The following is a 23578-nucleotide window of genomic DNA, read 5'->3' on the forward strand; positions in this document are numbered from 1 at the left end:
GGTATATATAACTGAATAGTACATATAAAAAGTAAACATCCAAAGTAATAATAACAAATCATGAATTTGCCAAAGAAAAAAAAAAATCAACATGCATAAATAATATTTTTAATTCACCAATTTTAATTATAAAGTTTTTGGAACACTTAAAGGAGTATTCTGAGTTGATCCATAATAAAGTTCTTCTTCCTTCAATGTATTTGTTTGTGGTGATCTTTGAAAATAATCATGAACATATTTAACATCACCAACAATACTAGAATTATTTACACCAGAAGTAGAAGTAGAAGTATCGACTCCCGTAGCTCCAGTAGTTTCTTCTTCGATACTTTTTATAACATTACTGGTTTCCATTAGTTTACTATCTGAATTCTTACTACTTGCTATTGAAGTACTTTCATCATCTTCTTCAATATCTTGTTGTTCATGAAGTTGTTCCAGTTGTTGTTCGTCATCTTCACTTTTTAATTTATGACCTTTTGTTAAAAAATAGTCTTTGATGTCCCTAACAAATAATGGATATAATAATCCATCAACTCCTTCATTTCTTGCAATTTCATAAGCTCTATCAAATGGAATCCATACTCCTTTTAAGTTCATTGAACCAACTTTAACAACATTTTTAACTTTTTCAGTTTTTAATATTCCATCACGTTTACCTCTAGTCATACCAATAACATTCAATAATTTTGTACCATTAATATAATTACTATCTTCTCTTCTTGAAACTAAAATATTTCTTGCTCTTACTTGATAACAATTTGTATTTTCATCATCCCATCTAGTAGTTGCAACTTTTGGTCGAACAACTCGTTCAGGATATTCATTTTGTGGTATACAACTACTAATTGAAGTTGCACGAGATTGATTTCCTCCACTACTACCACAAACAGTTGAAGTTGCATCTATACTTGTTCTTGAAAGTGATGAATTTCTAGATTTATTCTGCATAGTTGGAGTACTTACAATTGATCCACCAGGAGCTGAAGATATCAGTGCGTTTCTGATTGGCATAGATAAAACTTGTTGTTGTTGTGAGTGTTGTTGTGGGTGTTGTTGTCTTTGAAATGAATACATTTGTGTATTATTCTGATTCGGTGAAGTGCCATAAGTGAATTGAAACAGTTGGACTGAAGATGGTTGATTTGAACTAATTGTTGGACCTGTTCCAAGAATTGATGAAGATGATGAAGTTGAAACAGGAGCGGAGTTTGGAACTCCTTGTTGTGAATACAATAAAAATGCAGGATTATTATATGCATTTGTCTGTTGGTTTTGATGTTGTTGATTTTGTTGTTGTTGTTGAGAAGGTATTTGTACTTGTTGTTGGAGACTGTTTTCACTTGTCAATTGTTGTTGAAATTTTTCAGGGATAAGTTGTTGTGATTGATCAGAATTTGATCCTAATGTCTTTGATTGTTTCACTGGTATGTATGTACTTGAAGTTGCATTAGGAGTACTGAAAAGTTCTTGTACTTGTTGTTGATAAGAACTTTGAACTTGAGATTTTGCTTTCGGGTTTATATTTTGTGTATCTGGAGTAGATATAGAACTCATTTGAAAGGGAGGACTAATGATTTGATTTATTGGATTTTGATAATCTGTAGTTGCATTAGAAGTCCCATAATAATCTGAAGTTTGTACAAGTGGAAACCCAGGTTGTATAGTATAATAGTTTGTATTTTCTAATAAATAATTCTTTGGAACTCTAGTTTGTTGATATGAACTAGTATATGGTTGAAACGTAGATGGGATCTCTTGTGCTGTTCCCATTTGCTGTTGAGATTGTTGAGGTTCTGATGGTGGGGGTGGTTGCTGTGATTGTTGTTGAGGTTGTAGTTGAACTTGCGATTGTGATTGTGATTGCTGTTGAGACGAATGTTGCATTGATGGTGATTGCTGGAGTGATTGAGTGTTGGAATCAACTTGTTGTCCTTGTTGGTTTTGTGATTGTACAGAAATATTATCTGAACTTGTTGCAGCTCTAACTAAATCTTGATTATAAAAATTCGTTTGTCGTGAAGCTGTCATAATTTCATTCATTTATAAATCGAGCAATGTATTTCTTACTTCAGTAGATGTATAAACTAAAAATACACCAGTCAACAATTAAAAATTATCAAACAAATCAATAATAAAAAAAAAAAGAATAGACAAATCAAAAAATGTAAGATCCTATGGGTAATAAGATGATTTGTTTTTTTTAATGTATTTTCTTTTCTTTCTGAATTATTAAACCAAAAAAACAAACTAATGAATAAGGAATTTGTAAGAGTTCAAATCTGGGAACTCTCTTTTTTGGATAAATACAATCAAGTAGATATTGAAAAGAAGTAACAATTTCGATAAACTTAGATTTCTTTCTGTATTGGTAGCGGGAAATAACGTTATGCAAAATCAAGGAAAATATAGTTCTTTGTATACTTTGAAACTTAAACTATTAATTCAGTAGATGAGAGCTAATGAATGGGAATAAAATCAATAATCTTTTATTGTCTTCTTTTAAGGAGAATAAAAGTCAATTTATTTATGATTTGAAAATCTTCTTTTTTCTGAAAATAATAATGAAAAAAAAAAAAAATTTTCAAGGAAACTGGTAAGTCAATAGCCAACCCCAAAAAAAAAGAACTCATAAACCGAATATAGATTTTCGTGTTTTTTAAATAAGATTCCTTTATCAACGATTTCGGAAAAAGAGGAAATTCAAATGAGTATTTCCAATAAAAGAAAAGATAATTTTGAAATAAGATAAAAATAAATAAAATAATAACTTGAAAACAAAAAAAAAAAAAATCCAAAGAAAAGATGGAGAATCTTTTCCAATTTCAACAATTTGTTATTATTTTTTGGTCTAATGGTGAAAATATAAAAATAAATTAAGAAATAATATATTTTTATATATATATATATAAAGAAAAAGAAAAGGAATACCTTCAATATAGTTTATGTCAAAAGGGGGAAAGATTACTTTGATAGTAAACAAAGGGAGGATGGCAATTCTCACAAAGTCCCCTCTAAATTAAAAATCATCTAAATTTTCTCGTTTCTTCTTTTTCTTATTATTATTATTAATATTATTATAACAGATGATTATTATCGTTATTTCCGACAATTCATAATGTTTGATTATATGGATTTTTTTGTTTGTTTGGGTTCAAATATTATTATTATTTCATTCTAGAAAATAAGAAAAGAAAATCAAACATGTAAAGATCAAAGTTAAATTCTTGGGTCGATAAACTGGTCATTGATGTAAGATCAAATCTCCTATATAAATGCAATACAAATTACAAGGACTCAAGAAATCATCTAATTTGTGTGCCATCAATATCTGTCAAACACCACAAGAACAAAAGAGGGGGTATGTCAAACTGCAAAATAAAAACTCCCTAAGGCGTGCAGTGTCCAAAACCAAAAAAAAAAAAAAAAAGAATCATGCGACCCACGCCATTAGAATCGTGTTAAATTTTACATCTAAATTGAAAATGAGGGAGAGATATCACAATGAAATAAAATAACCACAATAATAATAATCATAATAATAATAATAATCACACTAATTGCTTATTTTCATCTGACATTTTTAATATACGTGAATTGATCTTTTTCATTGTTAACCAAAAAGGAATTGTTTTTATCAAATTTCCAAGACTATATTTAGTACAATTTACGAATTCAATCTGTGGTGTAAAGTTTTGCCACATTAGTAAAACTCAAAAAAGTAAATCATCAATAGTTAAACCCTAATGTTTTTTTTAATTCAAACAATATCCTTGAACAAAATTTCTAGGAAAATATAAGGACAATAATTATCAAATCATATAATTGGTTCATATTTTTGAACAATATCAAATGATTAATTGAGATTCAATTCTAGATTACATTGATTTTCAATTCTTTGAAGAAAAAAAAATTATAAAATCATCAAACTTTTATTATACTTCATGTATTGATAATAATAATATTGATAATCAGAAATAATAATAACAAGAGTTATCTTAGATATTTACGGAAATAACCATTCGTTTATGCCGTTTCTTTTAAAGTGTTGGGGTTGCCTTGTCCTCTTTGTCCTTTTCCTTTTTTTCTTTTTGGTCTTTTTGGTTTCGCCATTGTTGCCCGGTTTGATAGGTTTTCTGATAGGTCAATACTCCGTACTAGCCCATTCGTAATGCTATTCTTTTGTTTCGTAGTTTTTGACAGCTATTGGATACATTTGTGAATGAAAAATATCTGAATAAATTCAATACTTATTTCTTAGATCTTACTTTTGGAAGTAATTTGGAAAATGAAAAAACACTTTAAGGTGATACATAAACACACTTGTTAATCCTGCTTGGGAAGATTAGACAATTTTGGTAGCGTTACTAGTACTAATGCTATAGTTGATGGGTACTTCAAAATATCAAGTTGAAATATACTACCTATCACCAGGACTAACATGCTATCTTGTGTAAATATCTGCAAGGGATTTATGACCATCCCATCAACCTTAAGAGAATACAAAAATAAAAAACAAGGGATGTCAAAATTTTTTTTAATGCTAGAATTCAGATGATAAAATTATAATATCTTCTATTTCCTTTTGTTATAGTAAAGTAGTCTTTTATCTATATACACATAGATTTTGCAATTAACGAAATTCTTTTTAAAAGAAAAATAAAAAAAAAAACCATCATGAACATACGTTATTCAATACATGAGTTCGCATACTGGTACTTTTTTTTTATATATATGACCAAATTACAGACGTCAACAACACATAGAATAGAATGTAAGATATGATTTTGATGTAGAAATATGACATATTCAAATTTCATCAAATACAAAATCTTGCTTTGATCAACTTTTTATTAATCAAGATATCAGATTCTCTTTAACTTTACAATTGTATAAAGATAGAAATCCTCAGCGCTTAAGAAAAAAGACAAATGATTTCCACTTTTGAATGTATTCCTATTCATTGGTGTGATTGTTCATTAATATAAGTCATACAGGGTTCATGTATATTATTCTATTACTTAGTTCTCTTCCCCTCAGTTTTCAATTCCTTGCATAACCATACTTCTTGATTGAACTAATATAGTATAATAAAAAAGTGGCATTGAATTTATCCTCTCTTTTATTTTTATTATATAATTGAAGCAATAACTTCCTTCCCCTCTTTTGTTTCTGTCAATAAGAGGAGAAAGTATAACAGAAGTATATAGGTATACTGTCTTCCTGGTCTACTTGCATCTGAGCACATAAATAAACATCGGAAATTGAAGAAATTGAACAGTGACCATATAGTGATAGCGTGATTGATGCAATTAGTAGATGTTAACAATAACAATGAACAACAAAAACAGGGGTATGATACCTACAATGATTACAAGTATTGAAAAAAGAAAAAAAAGACAATAACTGATTTAATTTATTCATAATTCCTGATGTGACGTGAAAAAGAAAGCTATTACGGTTATTCTATTTTCCTAGACCACAACAAAAAGAAAATTAATATCATCAGATTATTAATAATTAATGAATTCAGTGCTATTATTTCACTTCATCAATAACTTGTTGTTCACCAAATCTTCCAATTTCAATGAGTGTACGTTTTCTTATAAAGTCACGTGCGAGAATTCAATGATGTTTTAGTTTTTTTGGCAAAATTGAAATAACTGATCTGGAAGGTGGGATGATACTTATAATAGATATCCGAGTGGTTATCATTAGATTTGAAACAATAGATCCATTGACAGGGTTGCATCAAACATCATCTTGAATAAAACATATTGACACTGGATCTGACTACTAACAAAAAAAAAAAAAGAATCAGATCAGAGTATTTACCAAAGAGATATTTCAAGATGCTTTATGAAACCTATACTTGAATTGACATGAAGAGAAACAAAAATGGTGTTTGATCTTGCAGCAGTATATTGTCAATCTAGTTGAGATGTTGTTAATATCATTATCATTCTAAAGTGAATGATTTTGAAATGTTTGTTATTTTCAGCCCTTCCTACCTTGCCACCACCCACCTTGCTACCCCCTTTTCATTTTGTGCCTAGTTTTTCTTAATGCATGGAAAGTTACCATGGAATCAAAAGAGAGAACAATGGCAGCGCGGGGACCTCCACGGCCCACCGCCAACGGGGACACAGACGGGGCGGGGCGGTGGAGAAAGTAATTGGAAGGTCGTGCACTTTACCAGAGGAAAAATTCCAATCGTCTATGTTTTGCGTGATGTGCACAATACAATAGAAGAGGGAAAAAAAAAAAAAAAAAAAAAAAAGAGAATACGAGTAAAGTTAATTTCAAAATTATAATCTGAGTCAAATTAGATAGAAAAATTTTTCACTTTTATTTTTTCAACAATAACAACCATTACCACTACTACTACTACTGATTAAAGTATTGCTATAATTGAAGAGTGGTAGGACAGACATATATATATATATATATTCATTATTTTCATCATGTCAAATAACAACTCCCAACCAGTCCCTGCCCATTCTCCCCATCAACAACAAAGACGTAAATCATTTTTAGATTATGGAGGGTCAAATTCATTAAATAATTTTGCATCTTCATATTCAAGAGCACAACAATATCTTGGATCTTCATTAATTGAACAAGGTGGGAATTATATGGATAATTTAATATCTGATGAAGAATCACAAATTTCTCATCTTTCTTCATCATCAAGAAGATCATCAATTTCAGGTTCATCAAGAATTGGAACTCCTGGACAATATGTTGAATTTAATCCAATTTTTCAAAATAATAATAACATTAATACTACTACTACTGGTGGTGGTGTTGATATACATGATGATAATGAAACAACTTCATTGATTCCTGTAATTAGTAATTCATCAAGAGGAGGAGGAGGTAGAAAAAGACATTCATTTAGTATTATCACTGGAAATTCAACAGTTGCACAAACAATATTTAATTCTATAAATACATTAATTGGAATTGGAATGTTATCATTACCTTATGGATTTAGATTATCTGGATGGATATGTGGAACTATATTAATTATAATTTCAGCAATTTTAACAAATACAACAGCAAAATATTTAGGTAAAATTCAAATTAAACATCCTCATTTGAAAACTTATTCAGATATTGCATTTGAATATGGTGGGAAATATTTTTCATATTTAGTTACATTTTTTTTCGTTATTGATTTATTTGGAGCTAGTTTAACATTAATTTTATTGTTTTCTGATTGTTTTAAAGTCTTTTATAATAATGTTTTCATATTGAAAACAATTATTGTAAGTATTTTATTTGGTTTATCATTTTTACCATTACATGTATTATCAATTCTTAGTTTTTTTGGAATTTTAGGTACTTCAGGAATTATCATTACTGTATTTATTTGTGGATTTATTAATAATGAATCTCCTGGTTCTTTAATATCACCATCTTCATCAATGAAATTATTTCCTGATAACACAATGAATTTATTATTTAGTTTAGGACTTTATACAAATATCTGGGGTCTGCATCCAGTTTTACCAGAATATTTTCTGGATATTAAAAAACCTTCAAAATTTCCAAAAGCTATGAATATTTCATTTTTAATTACTTTTATTCTTGATTTTGCAATTGGTAGTTCAGGTTATATTATGTTTGGTAATCAAATTAATGATTCTATTATTAAAAGTATTTTAAAAAATCAAAAAAATTATCCAAGTTGGATAAATTTAATTTTTGGTATATTGATGGGGATTTTACCAATTTCAAAATTACCTTTAATTACAAAACCTATAATTACTTCATATGAAAATTTATTAGGTATAACTAAAGATTATGTTAAATATGATTATGAAATTAATAAAATGATTGATTTTTATGGTCCAAAAAGAATTATTATTAGATTTATATTCATGATTATATTGTTAAGTTTTGCATTGTTATTTAATTCTTTTGGTAAATTGGTTTCATTCTTAGGAAGTGCTATATGTTATACTGTTTGTTTAACTTTACCATTTTTATTTTATTTGAAATTAAATCGTCAAGAGATTGGTTCTTTAAAACAATGGTTGATTAAATTGGGTATTGTTGGTTCAATCACTTGTGCTATCTTGGGAAGTTATGCTTCAATTGTTATGGATATAGAGTAGATTTTTATAATAATAGATTAAAATTACATTAAATCACTATATATAACCTACATGTATCTTTACTCTCATTAATTATACCCAATCAACCTTGAACTCTGTATTTCTTTTATATAATCTTCACATTTGTTCTTTTTCTATATTATGTACAACTATACAATAATTTTGCATTTTTTGGGGGGGTTTTAGGAACACTTTACTTTGAAATGACAACAACATGAGTACGGTTATAATAAATAATAAATCCAATCCCAACTTTCTAATAACAATAACAATAAAAATAATAATAATAATAATAATACTTAAAAATCAATCTATTTTTTTAAACCACGACGATAAGGACCTGCAGTTCGTCTAGTATGAGTATTAAACAGACAATCACCATTAGTACTTTCATAATCAAATGAAACAGCATCATCTTGTTCATTATTCATAATATAAACCATTTGATTATCGTATTGAGATTTAGCCAAGTATTGCGCCATAACCTGTGATCCAGAACTTGAATATGGATTGCTTAAATTAGTAGTTGGTGTACCCGATGGACCAATTGGAACAATAGGAAGATATCTAACCTGTGAAGATGCAGACATATAATGCTGCTGTTTTTGTTGTTGTTGTTGTTGCTGCTGTTGTGATGTTGGGGCAGTAGAAGGTGGTGGTAAATACTGTGTTTGCTGTGATCTAAAACTTGAAGTAGAATTAGTTCGTGAAAGATGTGGTAAGAAATAAACAGGTTGTGGTTGCATGTATGGTCCACCAATGGAAGATGTACTTGATGTAGGAATTTGAGAATTATAAGTCATATGACTATTCAATGAAACAGCTGATGAACTTCTTCTAAATGCTGGTTCCGAATAATTGTTAACGTGATAGATTTTTTGATATCTTTGTTTTACTCTGCGATTACGACCTTGTTTCTGTTTATTCTGATCTTGTTGCTGCTTCTGTTGACTCTGTTGCATAGAATCCTTTTTAACATCCTTGTAAATGTAGTAGATGCAGTTTCATCTGATCCAATAATAATAGAAACATCATCGTCGTCATCATCCAGTTCGTCTTCTTCTTCTTGTTGTTGTTGTTCATTTTCTTCTTCATCATCATCATTGTTTTTAATAGTAGTGGCACCTTCATCTTCACCTTCATCTTCACCTTCATCAGCTTCTTCTGGAACATCAACTAATTCAGTTGATCTGCTCATAGTTTCATCCTGTTCATGTTCATGTTCAGTTTCGGTTTCAATTTCTTTATCTTTATGAACTATTCCAAATACCATTGCTGCCTCTTCCGCAATGGTTTCTCTATTGAAGTTTTCGGTTTCGAGAGTAGTATCACCTGATGATTCTCTTCTATTACGGAAACTATTGGTACTGGAACGACGTTGGTAATGAGAATAACCAAAATGATCTTCCGTGATTTTCTTCTTAAATGAAAACTTTGGACTATTACCACATCTATCTTTAGCAAACCTAATTTTGAAATTTTTATATTTATTATAAAATTCTTCAATTTCAGTCTCAGTTTCCAATCTAGAAGTCTTCATCAATCTGTTTAAACATTCCTCTTTATCGAATTCAAAACATGAAACAACATTAATGGCATCACCAATGTGTAAAAAATTCATAAATCCACATTCTCTGTTATGAATAAAATTAATTTGTTCCATACCTCCAAAATTACCAAAATCTTTACGTAATTCATCTTCCGAAGGTAAAACCAATCCACATCCTGAACTTGGAATTCCAATATAAACATTTCTTGAAGCACCAGCAGTGACAGCAAGCATTATGTCTCGATGTAATGGTCCACTCTGTTGTTTTGCCCAGCCAACAATAATTTCATAACCATGAATAACCAATTGATGCAAAATTTGATGGTTCATATAAAATTTATAAGCAACATTGGGATCAACAAATGTAATAAAACAAACTCTTTTTTCAGGATGATAATTAATCGATTCAACTAAACCACCAGCACGAACATTATTGGCAATTTCTTCAATAGTGGTTTTTGGATGTAAATTACCCAAATAAATTGATCTGTTTCCATAATTGACGGGATCTGCCGAATGAGTTGAAACCAATGAAGGATTGGAATGTGTCATCAATGGATTTCCAGAAACATATGGAATGATTGGAACAAATGCTGCTGGTTGTGGTGGTTGCATTGGAAATTGTGCATTTGAAGAAAGAATGGAATAATCAGCTGTGTTATCACTGTCATCATCATGTTCATTAATATCATTGCTGTTGAGTGGAGATTTCATCGCAGGTGATGTTTCTATATCAGAAGAATTTGGACTAATAGGATCATCAATGTTTAATCCATTTGGAGTTCTTTCAATTTCAGGTGAAGTAATAAAAGTCTTCAAATCCGTGCTACTGTTCAATGGACCTTCAATAGACTCTTCATCTTCTGGTATACTCTGGATTGGGTTGTTGATATTATCACTATCAATAGCCTCTTGAGGTTGTTCAATTGTAGTTTTATCACATCTATCTTTGCTAAACCCAACATGACTAAATTTCAAGTCATATTTTTGATTGATATCATTTGCAAATTTGGTGCCACGTTTACCCTTTTTGTTGCCAGTATTTCCATCTCGTTGTGAATCGTTATGAATGCGACGTAAATAATCTTCAAAACATCTAATACCTGAATCAATAGAACAATAATGAGCTGTTACGCGACCATAGATTCTACCAGGAATGTGTTCTTCGTCGTCGTTGTTGTCATCACCATTTGAATTTTCAACCCATGAAAATTTAAAATCTTCAACAGAACCAAATTTTTCACATTGATGATAAATAAACTGTTTGATTTCTTCTTCGTCTTCATCTTTTAATTCTTCTTTGGTATCTTTATGAACAATGCTAAATGATATTGTTGTAGCTCTGGTTGCATTTGATTCAAGAATATAATTTAGGGTCTTCAATTTTATGTAATCTTGAGTTGAATCACCATCATTTAATTGAATTTTCAAAAACTTTGAATCGAGTAATTTTTCTTTTAATGGGTCCATATTTTCAGCATATTTTGAGAAAAAATGATTAGCAATTATGGAATTATTAAATGATAAATAACAAACTTGGAAACTAGTGGCACCATCAAAATCATTTTCATTTTTAATTAGTGATTTAGGGATTTTTTTGGTAAACATTTTACAATATTCTATTGGACCATGATCAATGGCATCCAAAAACTGATGCAAGGAAACTGAGTCATTAATATTTTTAAACACAATTGTTCTTGAAACACTGGTTGGTTTTTGGTTGTTACTATGATGTTGGTCAACGGAACTTGTTGATGAATTCATTGAAGTTAGATATGGACCATTTTTCTTGTATCCACCTTGTTTACCACGTAACTTCAATTGGGAAATTCTTGGAGAAGGAGATTGTTGTGGTAGAGAATGTTGATGTACTGCATTAAAGTATTGAGGAGTTGCAGAAGGAGGAGGAGTGAAATAAGGAGAACTAACCAACAAATTGGAAGGTATCATTGATTGACCATAACTAAGATCAAATGGAGTGATTGGACCTTGAGGATAGTAATTTGGTGGGTAACCTTGTTGTTGTATATGTAAAGGAGGTGGTAAATCTATGGAACGTGGCATATTATAATATGAATTCTGTTGTTGCTGCTGCTGTTGATGATGATGTTGATACATGTCTAAGATATTTTGAATATGATATGAACTAATCTTGTACAAATGGGTACTATTTTTTAGAAAATAAAAAGGAACTAAAATAAGGACTAATACAAACTAGCAAAAAAAAGGTGAAAAAAAAATCAAAAAAACAAAAACAAATACTACTCGAGGGATTCCAGTGGAGATTATTAGTTTAGCTTGTGTGTGTGTGTGTTTGAGTGTGTGTAAGTATGTGTGAATATTCAGTTAACCCTCTTTCCGTTGTATTAAATATTGATCTAAAATAAAACACACACGTGTAGGAGGGGGAGGTATGATGAATAGAATAAGTGTATGTGTATGCGTTAGATTTGATGAATTATTGAATAATCAGAACAGGATCAAGCGAAAGACAAGTAGACAAATAGGCAAATTAAAGATATGTGTATACTTTAGGAGATGCTAAAGTGGATAATAAATGTGATAATGTGCTAAGCCTAGTATGTGTTTATAATGGAGGGTGGTAGTGGTAGTAGTAGTATAAGAAAACGAGTGATCTATCTTATGGAAAATGGATAAACGACTGGTGACAATCAAGAAGAAGAAATGGTTGTAAAGTTGTTGTCAAAATTTGAAATAGTATTACTAGGAGGAGGAGGAGTAGTAGTAGTAGTGGTGGTGGTGGTTGTTTTTTTTTTTGTAGTTGTTGTTGTTGTTGTCTCTAAGGGGAGGAAGTAAAAATAAAATACAATAAAATAAAATGAAAATTTTACAACAGGCAGAAAAGAAAAAGAAAAAGAAAAAGAAAAAAAAAGAAAAGACAAAAAAAAAAAGAAGAAGATTTTTCGTGTTGTAAAAAAAAAAATAAAAAAAATAAAAAAAAAAAATAAAAATAAATTCTAAACACAGTAATTAAGTGTTTAGTGTTAGGTGTTGAGTATATTTGGAGTAGCAGTAGGAGTAGTGGTAGTAGTAGTTGTTGTACTAATTAAATAAAACGAGAACAAAATTGAAACGAAAAATCTTTAAACTGAAATTCTCTTTTTTATTTCCACTTGTTCTTATTCTTATTCTTGTTGTTGTTGTTGTTGTTGTTGTTGTTGTTGTTCCTATTGTTCGTATTGTGTACGTATCTATGTGTTTTAAAAATAACTATCATCTTCTATTGTACAAGCATATATTTATATATTTATATATTTATATATACACATCAAATATTAATTGACAGATTTACTCATGTATTTTTTTATATTTATTTTAATTGAAACAAATAATCTGAACCACATACTCACAGTTTCATTAATAATAATAAACACGTAGTACTTCTTTCTTCTTCCGTCTGTATACTTCCACCACCCGCTGCTCTATGCTATGCTTCACAATACCAGTAACAAAATGCTCCTGTCTTACATCTACTACATGCTAATATCCTAATCTTCTTTTCAACCTCCCCCTTCCTCTCCTCTCCACGCCGCCATGACAACTTCTACATATACAGGATTGTATCATAATCCATGGCAATATCTTACAGTAGTATTTCACCTGGCAATGTATACAGAAAACTGTGATCTCTCTACTTATTGTGTATGATTTTTAATGTGCTCTCTCACTCTCTCACTCTTTTTTTTATAATTTATTTTTACTCATGCATATTCGTACTTGCGTTTAATATACATTACTAACGACAACCCATTAAATGTTTAGCATAATTAGAAGAAAGAAATCAAAAAGAAAAAACATCTCACTATAGAAAGAGAAAGAAAGGAAAATATTCTCTTGAAACATTTCATCTCCTTTGTTACTGTTTCATACTTTGCACCCACACCAAAGCAAACCAAAGCAAAACATATACTTACAAAACTTAATCCTATTGGTATTTCAACTACCACCTAACTCATTCATTTATCCCCTTTTTAATATATGTACCTAATTTTAAGGAGGGACAAAATTCTCGGTAATCACTATTCTTCTAATTTAAATATAATTATTACACGAACAATAATCAACCACAACATAATTCAACATATCGCATTTATTTTTTTTTTTACTGCATTATTTACGTGATTATTATTTATCCTATTCTTTTTGAATCCTTTTGACGATAGGCTGTATATATATATATCGTTATACTACTACTATCACTAGTACTATTATTATTATTATTATTACTACATTGATTATATTCATTCAATCGTTGGTAAGTTTATTATTCACTCAATTCAATAGGGGTTACAATAAGAACGAATCGTGTTTTAGTCCCGTTTTCTTGATACGTACGGCATAAACCAACATATAGAATAGTGCACAAAACATTAACCCGTCTTGCATATAAATTGAAATCTCTGTTTCTCAACATTCTATGTATCACGTGTAAACATATTATTCTTCTTGTTGTATCTGTTTTGTGTAATCCCACCTCAAAGGAGTTACAATTTATTTACTTAATCATTGGTGATCGGTACACGACCATTATAACCTCGTGTATACGTGTCTTGTCTGATTTTAGTAGCCAACTTCCCTTTCAAATGTAAAATATTCTTGTTGCTATTTTCGATGTTTTCTATGATCTGCACTTGTCCACTCATCACCTTCATCGTCATCGTCATCATTACGATCAGGATAAGGATAAGGTAAGTGTATAAATATTAGTATATGAGCCCCATGATTAAATTGATATTCTAAAAACAATGCGCTATTCAACAAACAATGGCTACAGATATTCGAATATTTCCATTGTTTAAATCAGAGCTTCTTGATCACATCTTCCGTCATTCCCTGTAATATCTATTATATAGTTAGTATTTTACTAATTCTCTCCTATTACTGGGGTGCATCTACACTTAACCAATCGATTCATCTAATCAAACTAGAATCGTCCAAAATACCAACTATTACAGATACAAAGAATAAAATTCCCTTCTCATTTAGTTCATACTACTTTATTTCAACAGAGAGTATACTTTACTTTGTCTAAATATATTGGGGACGAAAACAAAAAAAAAAAAACGAGATTAAGAAATCTAAAAAAAAAAAACTTCTAAAAATAAACTACGAGAATTTAACTTCAACATTCTGTATCCAACCAACCACACGAATAAGTCAAGGGTGTTGATGTTACACCATGTGTTAACCTAATTTAACTATATTTTTCGTTTCCGAATATCTCCCTTTGGGTTTCAACATTTACTCGCCAAGCAGATAATTGAAAAAGGCATTAACTTAACTATAAGAACGAGGTAACGAAAGAGAAAAATCACGCAATTGTACGTACGTGAATAAGATGTACTCACTTGTTGCACTATCGGAGGTCCGTTATTCTCTTACACTTTTTCATCTAAAAAAGAAAAAAGAAAAAGAAAAACACTTCTTTATTCTTAGGAATAAACGTATTAATAGTTACTATCACTATCACTAGTAAATTTTCATTATTCGGACTAGATTCTCAGTAAAAAGGTACATATCTACATCTATCTAATGTATCACTTCACCTTTATATATACATGTGTGTAATTCCAGAACATTTCATTCTTGTAACAACATTTGATAAATAATATGTCTTTTAAGAAATATATCAAAAAGATCTTGCCTTATTTTCTTTCAATTATATAATTCTAGATTAATTGTTTCATTCCACCCACAAAAAAAAAAGATTGGATTATATTCAATATAACGCCTTGTAATTTACATCTTTTCCATTGAACCCTTTTAAATGAATTTCCTCCCCCTTTTATTTATTTTCTTTATTGATTTGTTTTATTCAAGTTTCATACACAGTAAAACATTCTTCCATTATTTAATAATAATTCGATTGATTGATTGATTGATTGATTAACTAGTGAATCAATTTATCATAATTATCACCCACAAAAAAAATATTAAATGAAATGAAATGAAATTAAATCAACTGAAACTGAAGAAATTTCAAAATTAATTAAAATCTAGATTATCTATTACCATGTATACACATACATACATACATACATACATACATACACATACGTGAGTAAAACCTGAAACTCACAATAAGCCTCATATTTCTATTTTGTGTTTACATAATCAATTGCAAAAATTTCATCTTTTGAATAAAATCATAAATTGTGTATCTTTAATAACACTTGTAGTAGTATTTTTTGTTTTTAGTTTAACAATCGATTTTTAAACAAATAATATTTCATCCTTTTGCTCTCAAAAGTGTATACTTGTACAATTCGCTTATGTAATCCCCACAAGAAAAACATTTTATTGCAAACTATTTTCTTGGAGTGTTTATCGTACTAGTATACACTTCCGAATGATATCACGTGATGCTTCTACACTAAATGGTACTACTACTTTTTAAATCTTTTACATTATTTTATTTTATTTTATTTTATGAACACTGTAAATACTACAAAATTAAACCTAGTTGTGTAATCTCTTTTCGTAGGAGTGTAAACCGTGGACACCACCTTCGAATTGAGCAGAAGCAGTTCTAAATTCAAATCTAACTTCACTACCATCAACTTTTTCTCTTAATTCATTGATAGATTGAATACCAATATCTTGTAAAGAATGTTGTAAACCATTGTACAAATATGGAACAAATTTAGTAATAGAACCTTTATCAACAACAGAACCAGAAACACCTTGAGCAACCAAAACTTTATCAGATTCGGAAAAGTATCTAGAAGTAGAAGCATTGGCATTGGTGTTAGTTTGTTGCATAGCATCAATAGATCCCATACCTCTATAAGTCTTCAATCTCTTACCATCTCTGTAGAAATAATCACCTGGAGTTTCAGTAGTACCTGCTAATAAACCACCCATCATAACACATGAAGCTCCCAAAGCCAAAGCTTTAGTAATGTGACCAATGTTACCAATACCACCATCAGCAATACATGGAACACCAAACTTGTTGGCAAATTCAGTAACAGCATAAACAGCAGTACCTTGTGGTCTACCACATGCCATAACTTCTTGAGTAATACAAATAGAACCAGATCCCATACCAATTCTTAAAGCATCGGCACCGGCTTCAATTAATAAAGCAGCTTGTTCTCTAGTAACAACGTTACCAGCAATAACTTGCAAGTTTGGGAAAGTTTTCTTGATCCATTTGATCATATCCAATTGGAAAACAGAAGAACCATTGGATGAATCTAAAACAACAACATCCAAACCAGCATCAACCAATTTTTCCAATCTTTCTCTATCAGCTTCAATGGTACCAATGGCAGCACCACACAACAATTGTTTGGAATCAAAAGATTTAGAAGCATTTGGATAATCTTGATTCTTTTGTAAATCAGTTCTAGAAATCAAAGAAACCAAATTACCTTCCTTATCAACAATTGGCAATTTACCTTTCTTTGAAGATCTCAAAATTTCATTACCTTCAGTTAAAGTAATACCTTGTTGACCAACAACCAAATCTTTAGTCATAACTTCACTGACTTTAGATTTGTTGTCTTCGTGGAATTGGATATCACGAGAAGTGATAATACCAACCAATTTACCACCAGTCTTACCACTTTCTATTAAAAATTAAATGTTAGTAATTAGTATTCTTATGAAATATTACCCACTGTTGGTTAATTTCTTTTGTAAAAACAAATACAAGTAGTATAAAAAAAATCAGATAAAAATTGTATCCCCAACATCGTTTGATGTAATTCGGTAGAACGAAAGTTAATAAAATTTAAAAAAAAAATCATCATGATAAAGAAATTTCCAACAGTGATAAAACTCATTAAAAGAAAAACATACCAGTGACTGGGAATGAAGTAAAACCAAATACTTCACCCATTTTTTTAACTTCTTCAACGGTTACGTCAGGAGAAATAACAATAGGATCATTAATGAAACCATTTTCATATTTCTTAACTTTTCTAACCATTTCAGCTTGTTCATCAGCAGTACAATTATGATGAATAATACCAATACCACCTAATAAAGCCATATGAATAGCCATAGATTCTTCAGTAACAGTATCCATTGGAGAACTTACAAATGGAGCTTTTAAAGTGATTTTTTTAGTTAATTTAGTTTCTAAACTAACATTTGAACTTGGAAAATTAATTAATCCTGGTAAAATTAAAAAATCATTATAAGTTAAACCACCAAAATTGGTAGAATCAATCAATTGAGAAATTGATAAACCATCTTTATTTTGATAATCTTTTAAATAAGAAGTGGCTTTAGTTGTTTCAAATGACATTATTGAATTGAATTAAATTAAATTAAATTAAATTAAAAAATATTATCCTTGTGAATAAGGGCAAACTTTGCCAAAAAAAGAAAAAGAGAAATAAAACTTTCTAAAAGAAAAATTTTTCTTTAGTGATAATCGATGCTCTTTATATAACACTGATGGTTTTTGTCTCTCTTCGCAAGACAAACGAAAAAAAAAAAAAAAAAAAAAAAAAGAAAATTTTTCAGACAATGTGCAGTACTTTTTTCTTTTCCTGCTTACCAATGCGATGATCTAGCAAAGATGTATTTTTTTTTTAATTGAATATGTAATATGTAATATGATTTGTAATCATTACAATAGACAACATGTCAAGAGGAAATACTGATCAAGAATCCTTAATGTAAAATCAATCACAAACTTATAGGCATTACATTATAAAAAAATCTACAATTTAAATAACAATTCAAGTCATTCATTCATTCGTTCATTGTTGTATATTTCGGAAATTCCGTCGGAAATATAAACTATATCAAAAACAAAAAAAAAAAAATGTTCTCTTTATACTCCATGATAATCCCCTTCCCCACCGAAGTAATTAAACATTATTTGTAATTCAATACATTCTTCTAATTGATATTAGTTAGTATTAGATAAATCAAATTAATATTTTTTTTTTTCATTATTAAAGTGTTTCTATTTTAAACAAAATAATCAGTGTAGCGGTTCTATAGTTTGGATTTCATATTTATAAAGAAAATACAAAAAAGTATTCTTTATTCAAACAACGTGCTATAGTTCTCATCATAATAATAATATTAAATAAAAAAAAATCAATGAAACATCTTTAAATAATGAAATATCTTCAAAAACATACTTTTTTTTTATTTATTTAATCAAAGTTTATAGTGATTTACTTTAAAGAAAGGAAAAGAAAAGAAAAGAAGTCAAAAAAAAAAGTTACATTAGCAGGATTAATTTTTTTTTTTCATTTGGCACTTGTCTAATTGAACTATAACTAAGAAAAGAAAGAAAAAACTTTCTTCTCTCTTGGAAATACAGTGGGTGGACAAAAGTGTCCGGATGAAATTCGCAGATGTAAACAAACCATTTTTTCTTTGATGCGCGCAGAGATTCTATTGGCTGATAGAAGTAAATAAATGATTATTAGAGCTCGGAATTCTTATTTTTTGTTGCCGTAATTTTTATTCCGAATACTCCATTTACTTAATCAGTTTATAATGCCATTAATAGTTTGTATATCTATGTAAACTTGTAATACTCGGTATATTATATGTTTATTTATATTGTGTCCCTACTTTTTAAAGACTTTAATATTAATTTTGTTCAACAATTCCTATAGAACATTAAGTTATTGAATAATTTAAAAGGTAATTGGTGTATACACGTTAAATAAGAAGTATTAGGTTCATAAAAATAGTTGATTTATGCACGACTTTTATTTACTGAAAAGTGATCGTGCGCACTAGAAAAAAAATGGTTTGTTTACATCTGCGAATTTCATCCGGACACTTTTGTCCACCCACTGTAGTCGTGCCGTTGTCAATCAATAATTGTACTCCACCACACTACTCTTTTGTTAGTTTGTCGCCGGAAAATTTCGTAAACATTAATCCGAACTTTTGTTTCAATATTCAATTATAAGATTACATATATTTCATTTCCATTTATGACCACTATATAGATATAAAAAAAAAATCACCAAAAAAAATAATAAGATATTTTCCAAATATATATATAAATATATATTATAAAATCGTTTTTATTTTCTTTAATTTAGTTTGTCAAATGTATGATTTTTTTTTTCTTTCTTACGATTGATTTAATTCAAACAATTTGTTTATGTCTACTTTCTTTTGATCTCCCGCATCCTACTGTTGACGTTGTTCTTCGTCGTCTAGATTACTCCACTAGCAGGATGTTGCTGTTGAGGTTCCCTGGTTTCTTTTTCTTTTATTTGTCTAACAATCTCTTCAACTCTCTTCCAACCTTCTTGTCTATTAGCTTCGCGTTGTTTTTGTTCAGCTAATGATTGATGATAAAGCATAGTACAATGATCATACAAAATTGGATTATGATCCATAAATACCTTTAATGCTCCATAAGCTAATGAATGAATACTTCTATTCCAGTTAGATGTAGCAGAATTGTGTTGTAACAATCCATTACCATCATCAAATCCACTGCCACCACCAAACTCATCACCTAATGGGTTATGACCACCTCCCATTCCAGTAAACAGGTCATAATATTCTTCATCAGCCATTTCATTTCCATTCATATCAGTACGTCCTTGCATACTGTCTGGGTTGTTATTATTGTTGTTGTTATTGTTGTTAACCGATGCATGCACTTGGAAAATATTATAATGAGGATGTGAAGGATTGTTTAAACTTGGACTGATGCCTTGTTGTAAATCTTGTAAAACCAATCCTCCATCGATTAAATTACCATTAGCATCAGTAGTAGCATTAGGGAATTGCGCCAACTTTTGTTGCATAATTCCATTCTCAATACCTGGTTGAGTAGCATTAGTTAATTCATACAATGCTGCAAATATAATAGGTAAAACAACTTCAGCATTTTCAGTAATCAATGTCAAGAAATATTCATTCGACCAATAACATAATACTTTTTCACTAACTTGGAAATGTGGAGAGCTTATACATTTCGATAATTGAGCAAATAATGGAATTTGAATCTTGATAAATTCATTTGGTTCCATAACTTCAAAAATATCCTCAATTTCATTCAAAAACATAACTTCTTTTGGACTATTGATCTTTGGCCAATACCTAAGCAAACCCATGATAACATCTTCAGTCAATGAAGGATCCTTCTCTAAAAATTGGACAATACAATATGCCAATTGTGGGTGGTATAATGACAAGCATTTGACCTTATGCAATGGCATCAAAATTCTAACCAAAAAGATCTTATGTTCATCCTTCAATGGTAAAGCAAACCCATTGATAATAGAACCTAAAATCTCCAACAATTCTCCAATACCATTAAATCGTTCAGTTTCATAAACAAATTGTAGAAATACATTGTTTATCGATTTTCTAATAAAACTTCTCAAACTTAAAAACTTACCATAAATACGATGCAAGGTAGTTTTCAAACAGTCACGTTCTCTTGGGTCCTCGCTGTCAAACAATTCCAATATTCTCAAAATAAAATCATGATCAATATATTGTTTGGCAATTTGATGTTGAAAATCTGGCAGTTCGATAAATCTTAAAAAGAATTCATAAATAGCTTGCATATGAGGCCAAGCCAATTCACTAACCGGTTCATCTTCATCTGGATCATAAATATCCCCCACTGGGTTAACTGGAGGAGGAATTGGACGGAAAAGATTCTTTTTAAACATGGTCACAACATGTTTATACATTTCATCCGTATAAGTAAAACGATTGTTGGATATGAAAGCAATCAATTCTTGTAAAGTTATTCTTTTAATTTCTTTACCTCTGATATCAAAAGTAGGATCACTGAAATCAAACATAATGTTACATTGGTCGATTTTTTGAATAAACAATTGAATTTGCTCTTCAGGTAACACTTCATCAAAATTTGGCAACTTGACAATTTCCTGGTATCTTTCAGAAGAAGTTGGTTCAAATCTGGAAGATGAATGTCTCTTTGGCGTCACAATCAAGTCAATATCAATTTCTTTACCAGGAGTAGAAATGTTTGGATTTAATTGAGAATAATGTGGCCCAGCGCCATGTTGACTGTGGGTTGCCTTTCCTTCATATTGATGTTGATAATTAATTGGGGAAGTTGGTGTAGGAGTAATTGGCTGAGTCAAATTGAATGAAGGTGCAGGCCCACCAACTCCTGGTTGTTGTTGTGGTGGTGGTTGTTGTTGTTGCTGTTGCTGTTGTTGTTGCTGCGCAGGATTGTAGTTGGCATTCAAAGGGGAGGATGAAGCAGGTGAAGCAGATGAAGAAGTATTGGAATTTGGTTGTGATGGTGAAGCAAATACGTTTCCAGATGTATCATCATTAAGAATTATCTTTGGAGACTCTTGTGTTGGCAGCCCTTGTGGTGAGGTGGCTGACGTCATAGTGGTGTTGCTGTTACCCGATTTTATAGAGCCAGCACTTGTAGAACTATTATTTCTTGAGGGACTTGGGGAGTTTGATTTCAATGATGCTGATGAATTTGTCATTAAATTTTTTGAGCTTTGCAGTGATGAAGAAGTAGTCAAGCTCAGGCTGCTTGGAGAAGTGGCTCTCTTTTCAGACTTGTCCTTTTCCTTATCCTTTTTCTCCGTTTTTTTACTGGATGATTGACTCTTATTACGAGTCAATCTGTTCTTAAATCCTTTCATCATCTTGACTAGACGTTGCTTTTATTTTCAACTAACAATCAAATATAACGTGTTATGTTCTCCACAGTGAATTAAAAAAAAAGACGTCAAACTATTCGCTCTCTCACACACTCTCTCTTTCCCAATCAGTTTTACTTGTCGAGTTTTTGTAGAAACAAATGTTGGGAAACCCGGTGCGTTTGTTTCTGTATATGTAAGTGTCTAATTGATTTGTAATAGATTATGCTATTACTATATGTATAGATTTTGTTTTGATTGGATAATTAAGTTGCAGAACTTCGTAGTAGTGTTTGAAATTGATTGTTGAAATTATCCAATTTTGTCGAACTTTTTTTTTTTTCTTCTTCCTTTTGAGTTGTCTGTTGATTGTAAAGTAAAAAATGGAGAGTGAGGAAAAGAGAGAAAAATTTGTTGTTGTTGTTGTTGGAATTTTTTTTGTTTGGTTCTTTCGTGTACCTATGAAACGCCCTGTTTTTGGTACCTTTTGCACGATACTCCTCTCTAAATTGACTTTCTTTTTCTTCTTTTTTTTAGTTCCTTACTGGCAGTCTTTACACCCACCAGCCCACACTTGCTACTTAGCAGGGCAATTGTCAATGAGCGATATACAATTGTCCATCCATATATTACTAGATACGTGTCTAAATATGTTATGTCACATTTCTACAACGACTTGAAATTATTTGCTTACAATGAAAGCATCATCCAAGTTGATAACCCCACTATTGTGGAAAATTGAAAAATGTCAATTTTGTTTTTGTCTTTAGAGCAGGAAAAACCCTGATAAGGAAAACTACCAAAAACTGGCCTGAATAGTCAAACAAGCGAACAAAGAATTAGAGGGAAAAAAAAGTGTCAATTTCATAAATTGAAATAAAATTATAATACAATGGACAATGACAGGCGTGTCATTTCTTTTATCAATTATCATTATATCATTTACTTAATGACAAAATGTAACATCTTTAAGGCTGTCGTGATTATTTAGTGTAAAGTTGTGTTTTTTTTTTGTTCTGTTTTGTTTTTTTTTTTTCCTTGCTGTTGTTTTCCTAATCAAATACACATTACGCAATGGTACATTCTCAAACTCTCGTTCAAATTCCATGTACCGATTTCTGTTAGACAATTTCATGTCATCGATGATATAAAATATCCTAACCATAGCCAATTTATTTTAAAAGCCAGCAATATCTTGTATGATCTAAATCGTATATAGAATCTACTATCGTCGTAGTTGCAATGGGGTTATTCTAATTTTACATAGAACTCACCAAAACATAATGCATTGTCAA

General features: G+C 30.1%; 6 protein-coding genes across 6 annotated transcripts; 1 reads left to right on the plus strand and 5 right to left on the minus strand. All coding sequences in view use genetic code 12, as the record gives it.

Annotated features, from left to right (window-relative positions):
- Positions 1-126: 126 nt before the first annotated feature.
- EFH1 (KilA-N domain-containing transcriptional regulator EFH1) lies at positions 127-2043 on the minus strand (the record flags this gene model as incomplete). Its single annotated transcript, XM_002547427.1, has 1 exon — positions 127-2043. One exon carries the CDS (start codon positions 2041-2043, stop codon positions 127-129), a length of 1917 nt encoding a protein of 638 aa, XP_002547473.1.
- A 4421-nt stretch (positions 2044-6464) lies between these two features.
- Positions 6465-8123, plus strand: AVT1 (Avt1p; the record flags this gene model as incomplete). Its single annotated transcript, XM_002547428.1, has 1 exon — positions 6465-8123. The coding sequence occupies one exon, from the start codon at positions 6465-6467 to the stop codon at positions 8121-8123; it is 1659 nt and encodes a 552-aa protein (XP_002547474.1).
- Positions 8124-9015: 892 nt separating this feature from the next.
- Positions 9016-11790, minus strand: CTRG_01782 (uncharacterized protein; the record flags this gene model as incomplete). Its single annotated transcript, XM_002547429.1, has 1 exon — positions 9016-11790. The coding sequence occupies one exon, from the start codon at positions 11788-11790 to the stop codon at positions 9016-9018; it is 2775 nt and encodes a 924-aa protein (XP_002547475.1).
- A 4362-nt stretch (positions 11791-16152) lies between these two features.
- On the minus strand, positions 16153-17175 carry CTRG_01783 (inosine-5'-monophosphate dehydrogenase IMD2; the record flags this gene model as incomplete). The annotated part of the gene is made up of 1 exon (XM_002547430.1): positions 16153-17175. The coding sequence occupies one exon, from the start codon at positions 17173-17175 to the stop codon at positions 16153-16155; it is 1023 nt and encodes a 340-aa protein (XP_002547476.1).
- Positions 17176-17482: 307 nt separating this feature from the next.
- Positions 17483-17950, minus strand: CTRG_01784 (inosine-5'-monophosphate dehydrogenase IMD2; the record flags this gene model as incomplete). The annotated part of the gene is made up of 1 exon (XM_002547431.1): positions 17483-17950. The coding sequence occupies one exon, from the start codon at positions 17948-17950 to the stop codon at positions 17483-17485; it is 468 nt and encodes a 155-aa protein (XP_002547477.1).
- A 1891-nt stretch (positions 17951-19841) lies between these two features.
- RTS1 (protein phosphatase 2A regulatory subunit) lies at positions 19842-22289 on the minus strand (the record flags this gene model as incomplete). Its single annotated transcript, XM_002547432.1, has 1 exon — positions 19842-22289. The coding sequence occupies one exon, from the start codon at positions 22287-22289 to the stop codon at positions 19842-19844; it is 2448 nt and encodes an 815-aa protein (XP_002547478.1).
- Between the last annotated feature and the right edge of the window lie 1289 nt (positions 22290-23578).

This window comes from Candida tropicalis, assembly GCF_000006335.3.
Source record: "Candida tropicalis MYA-3404 genomic scaffold supercont3.2, whole genome shotgun sequence".
In the NCBI taxonomy this organism is placed as follows: Eukaryota; Fungi; Ascomycota; class Pichiomycetes; order Serinales; family Debaryomycetaceae; genus Candida; species Candida tropicalis.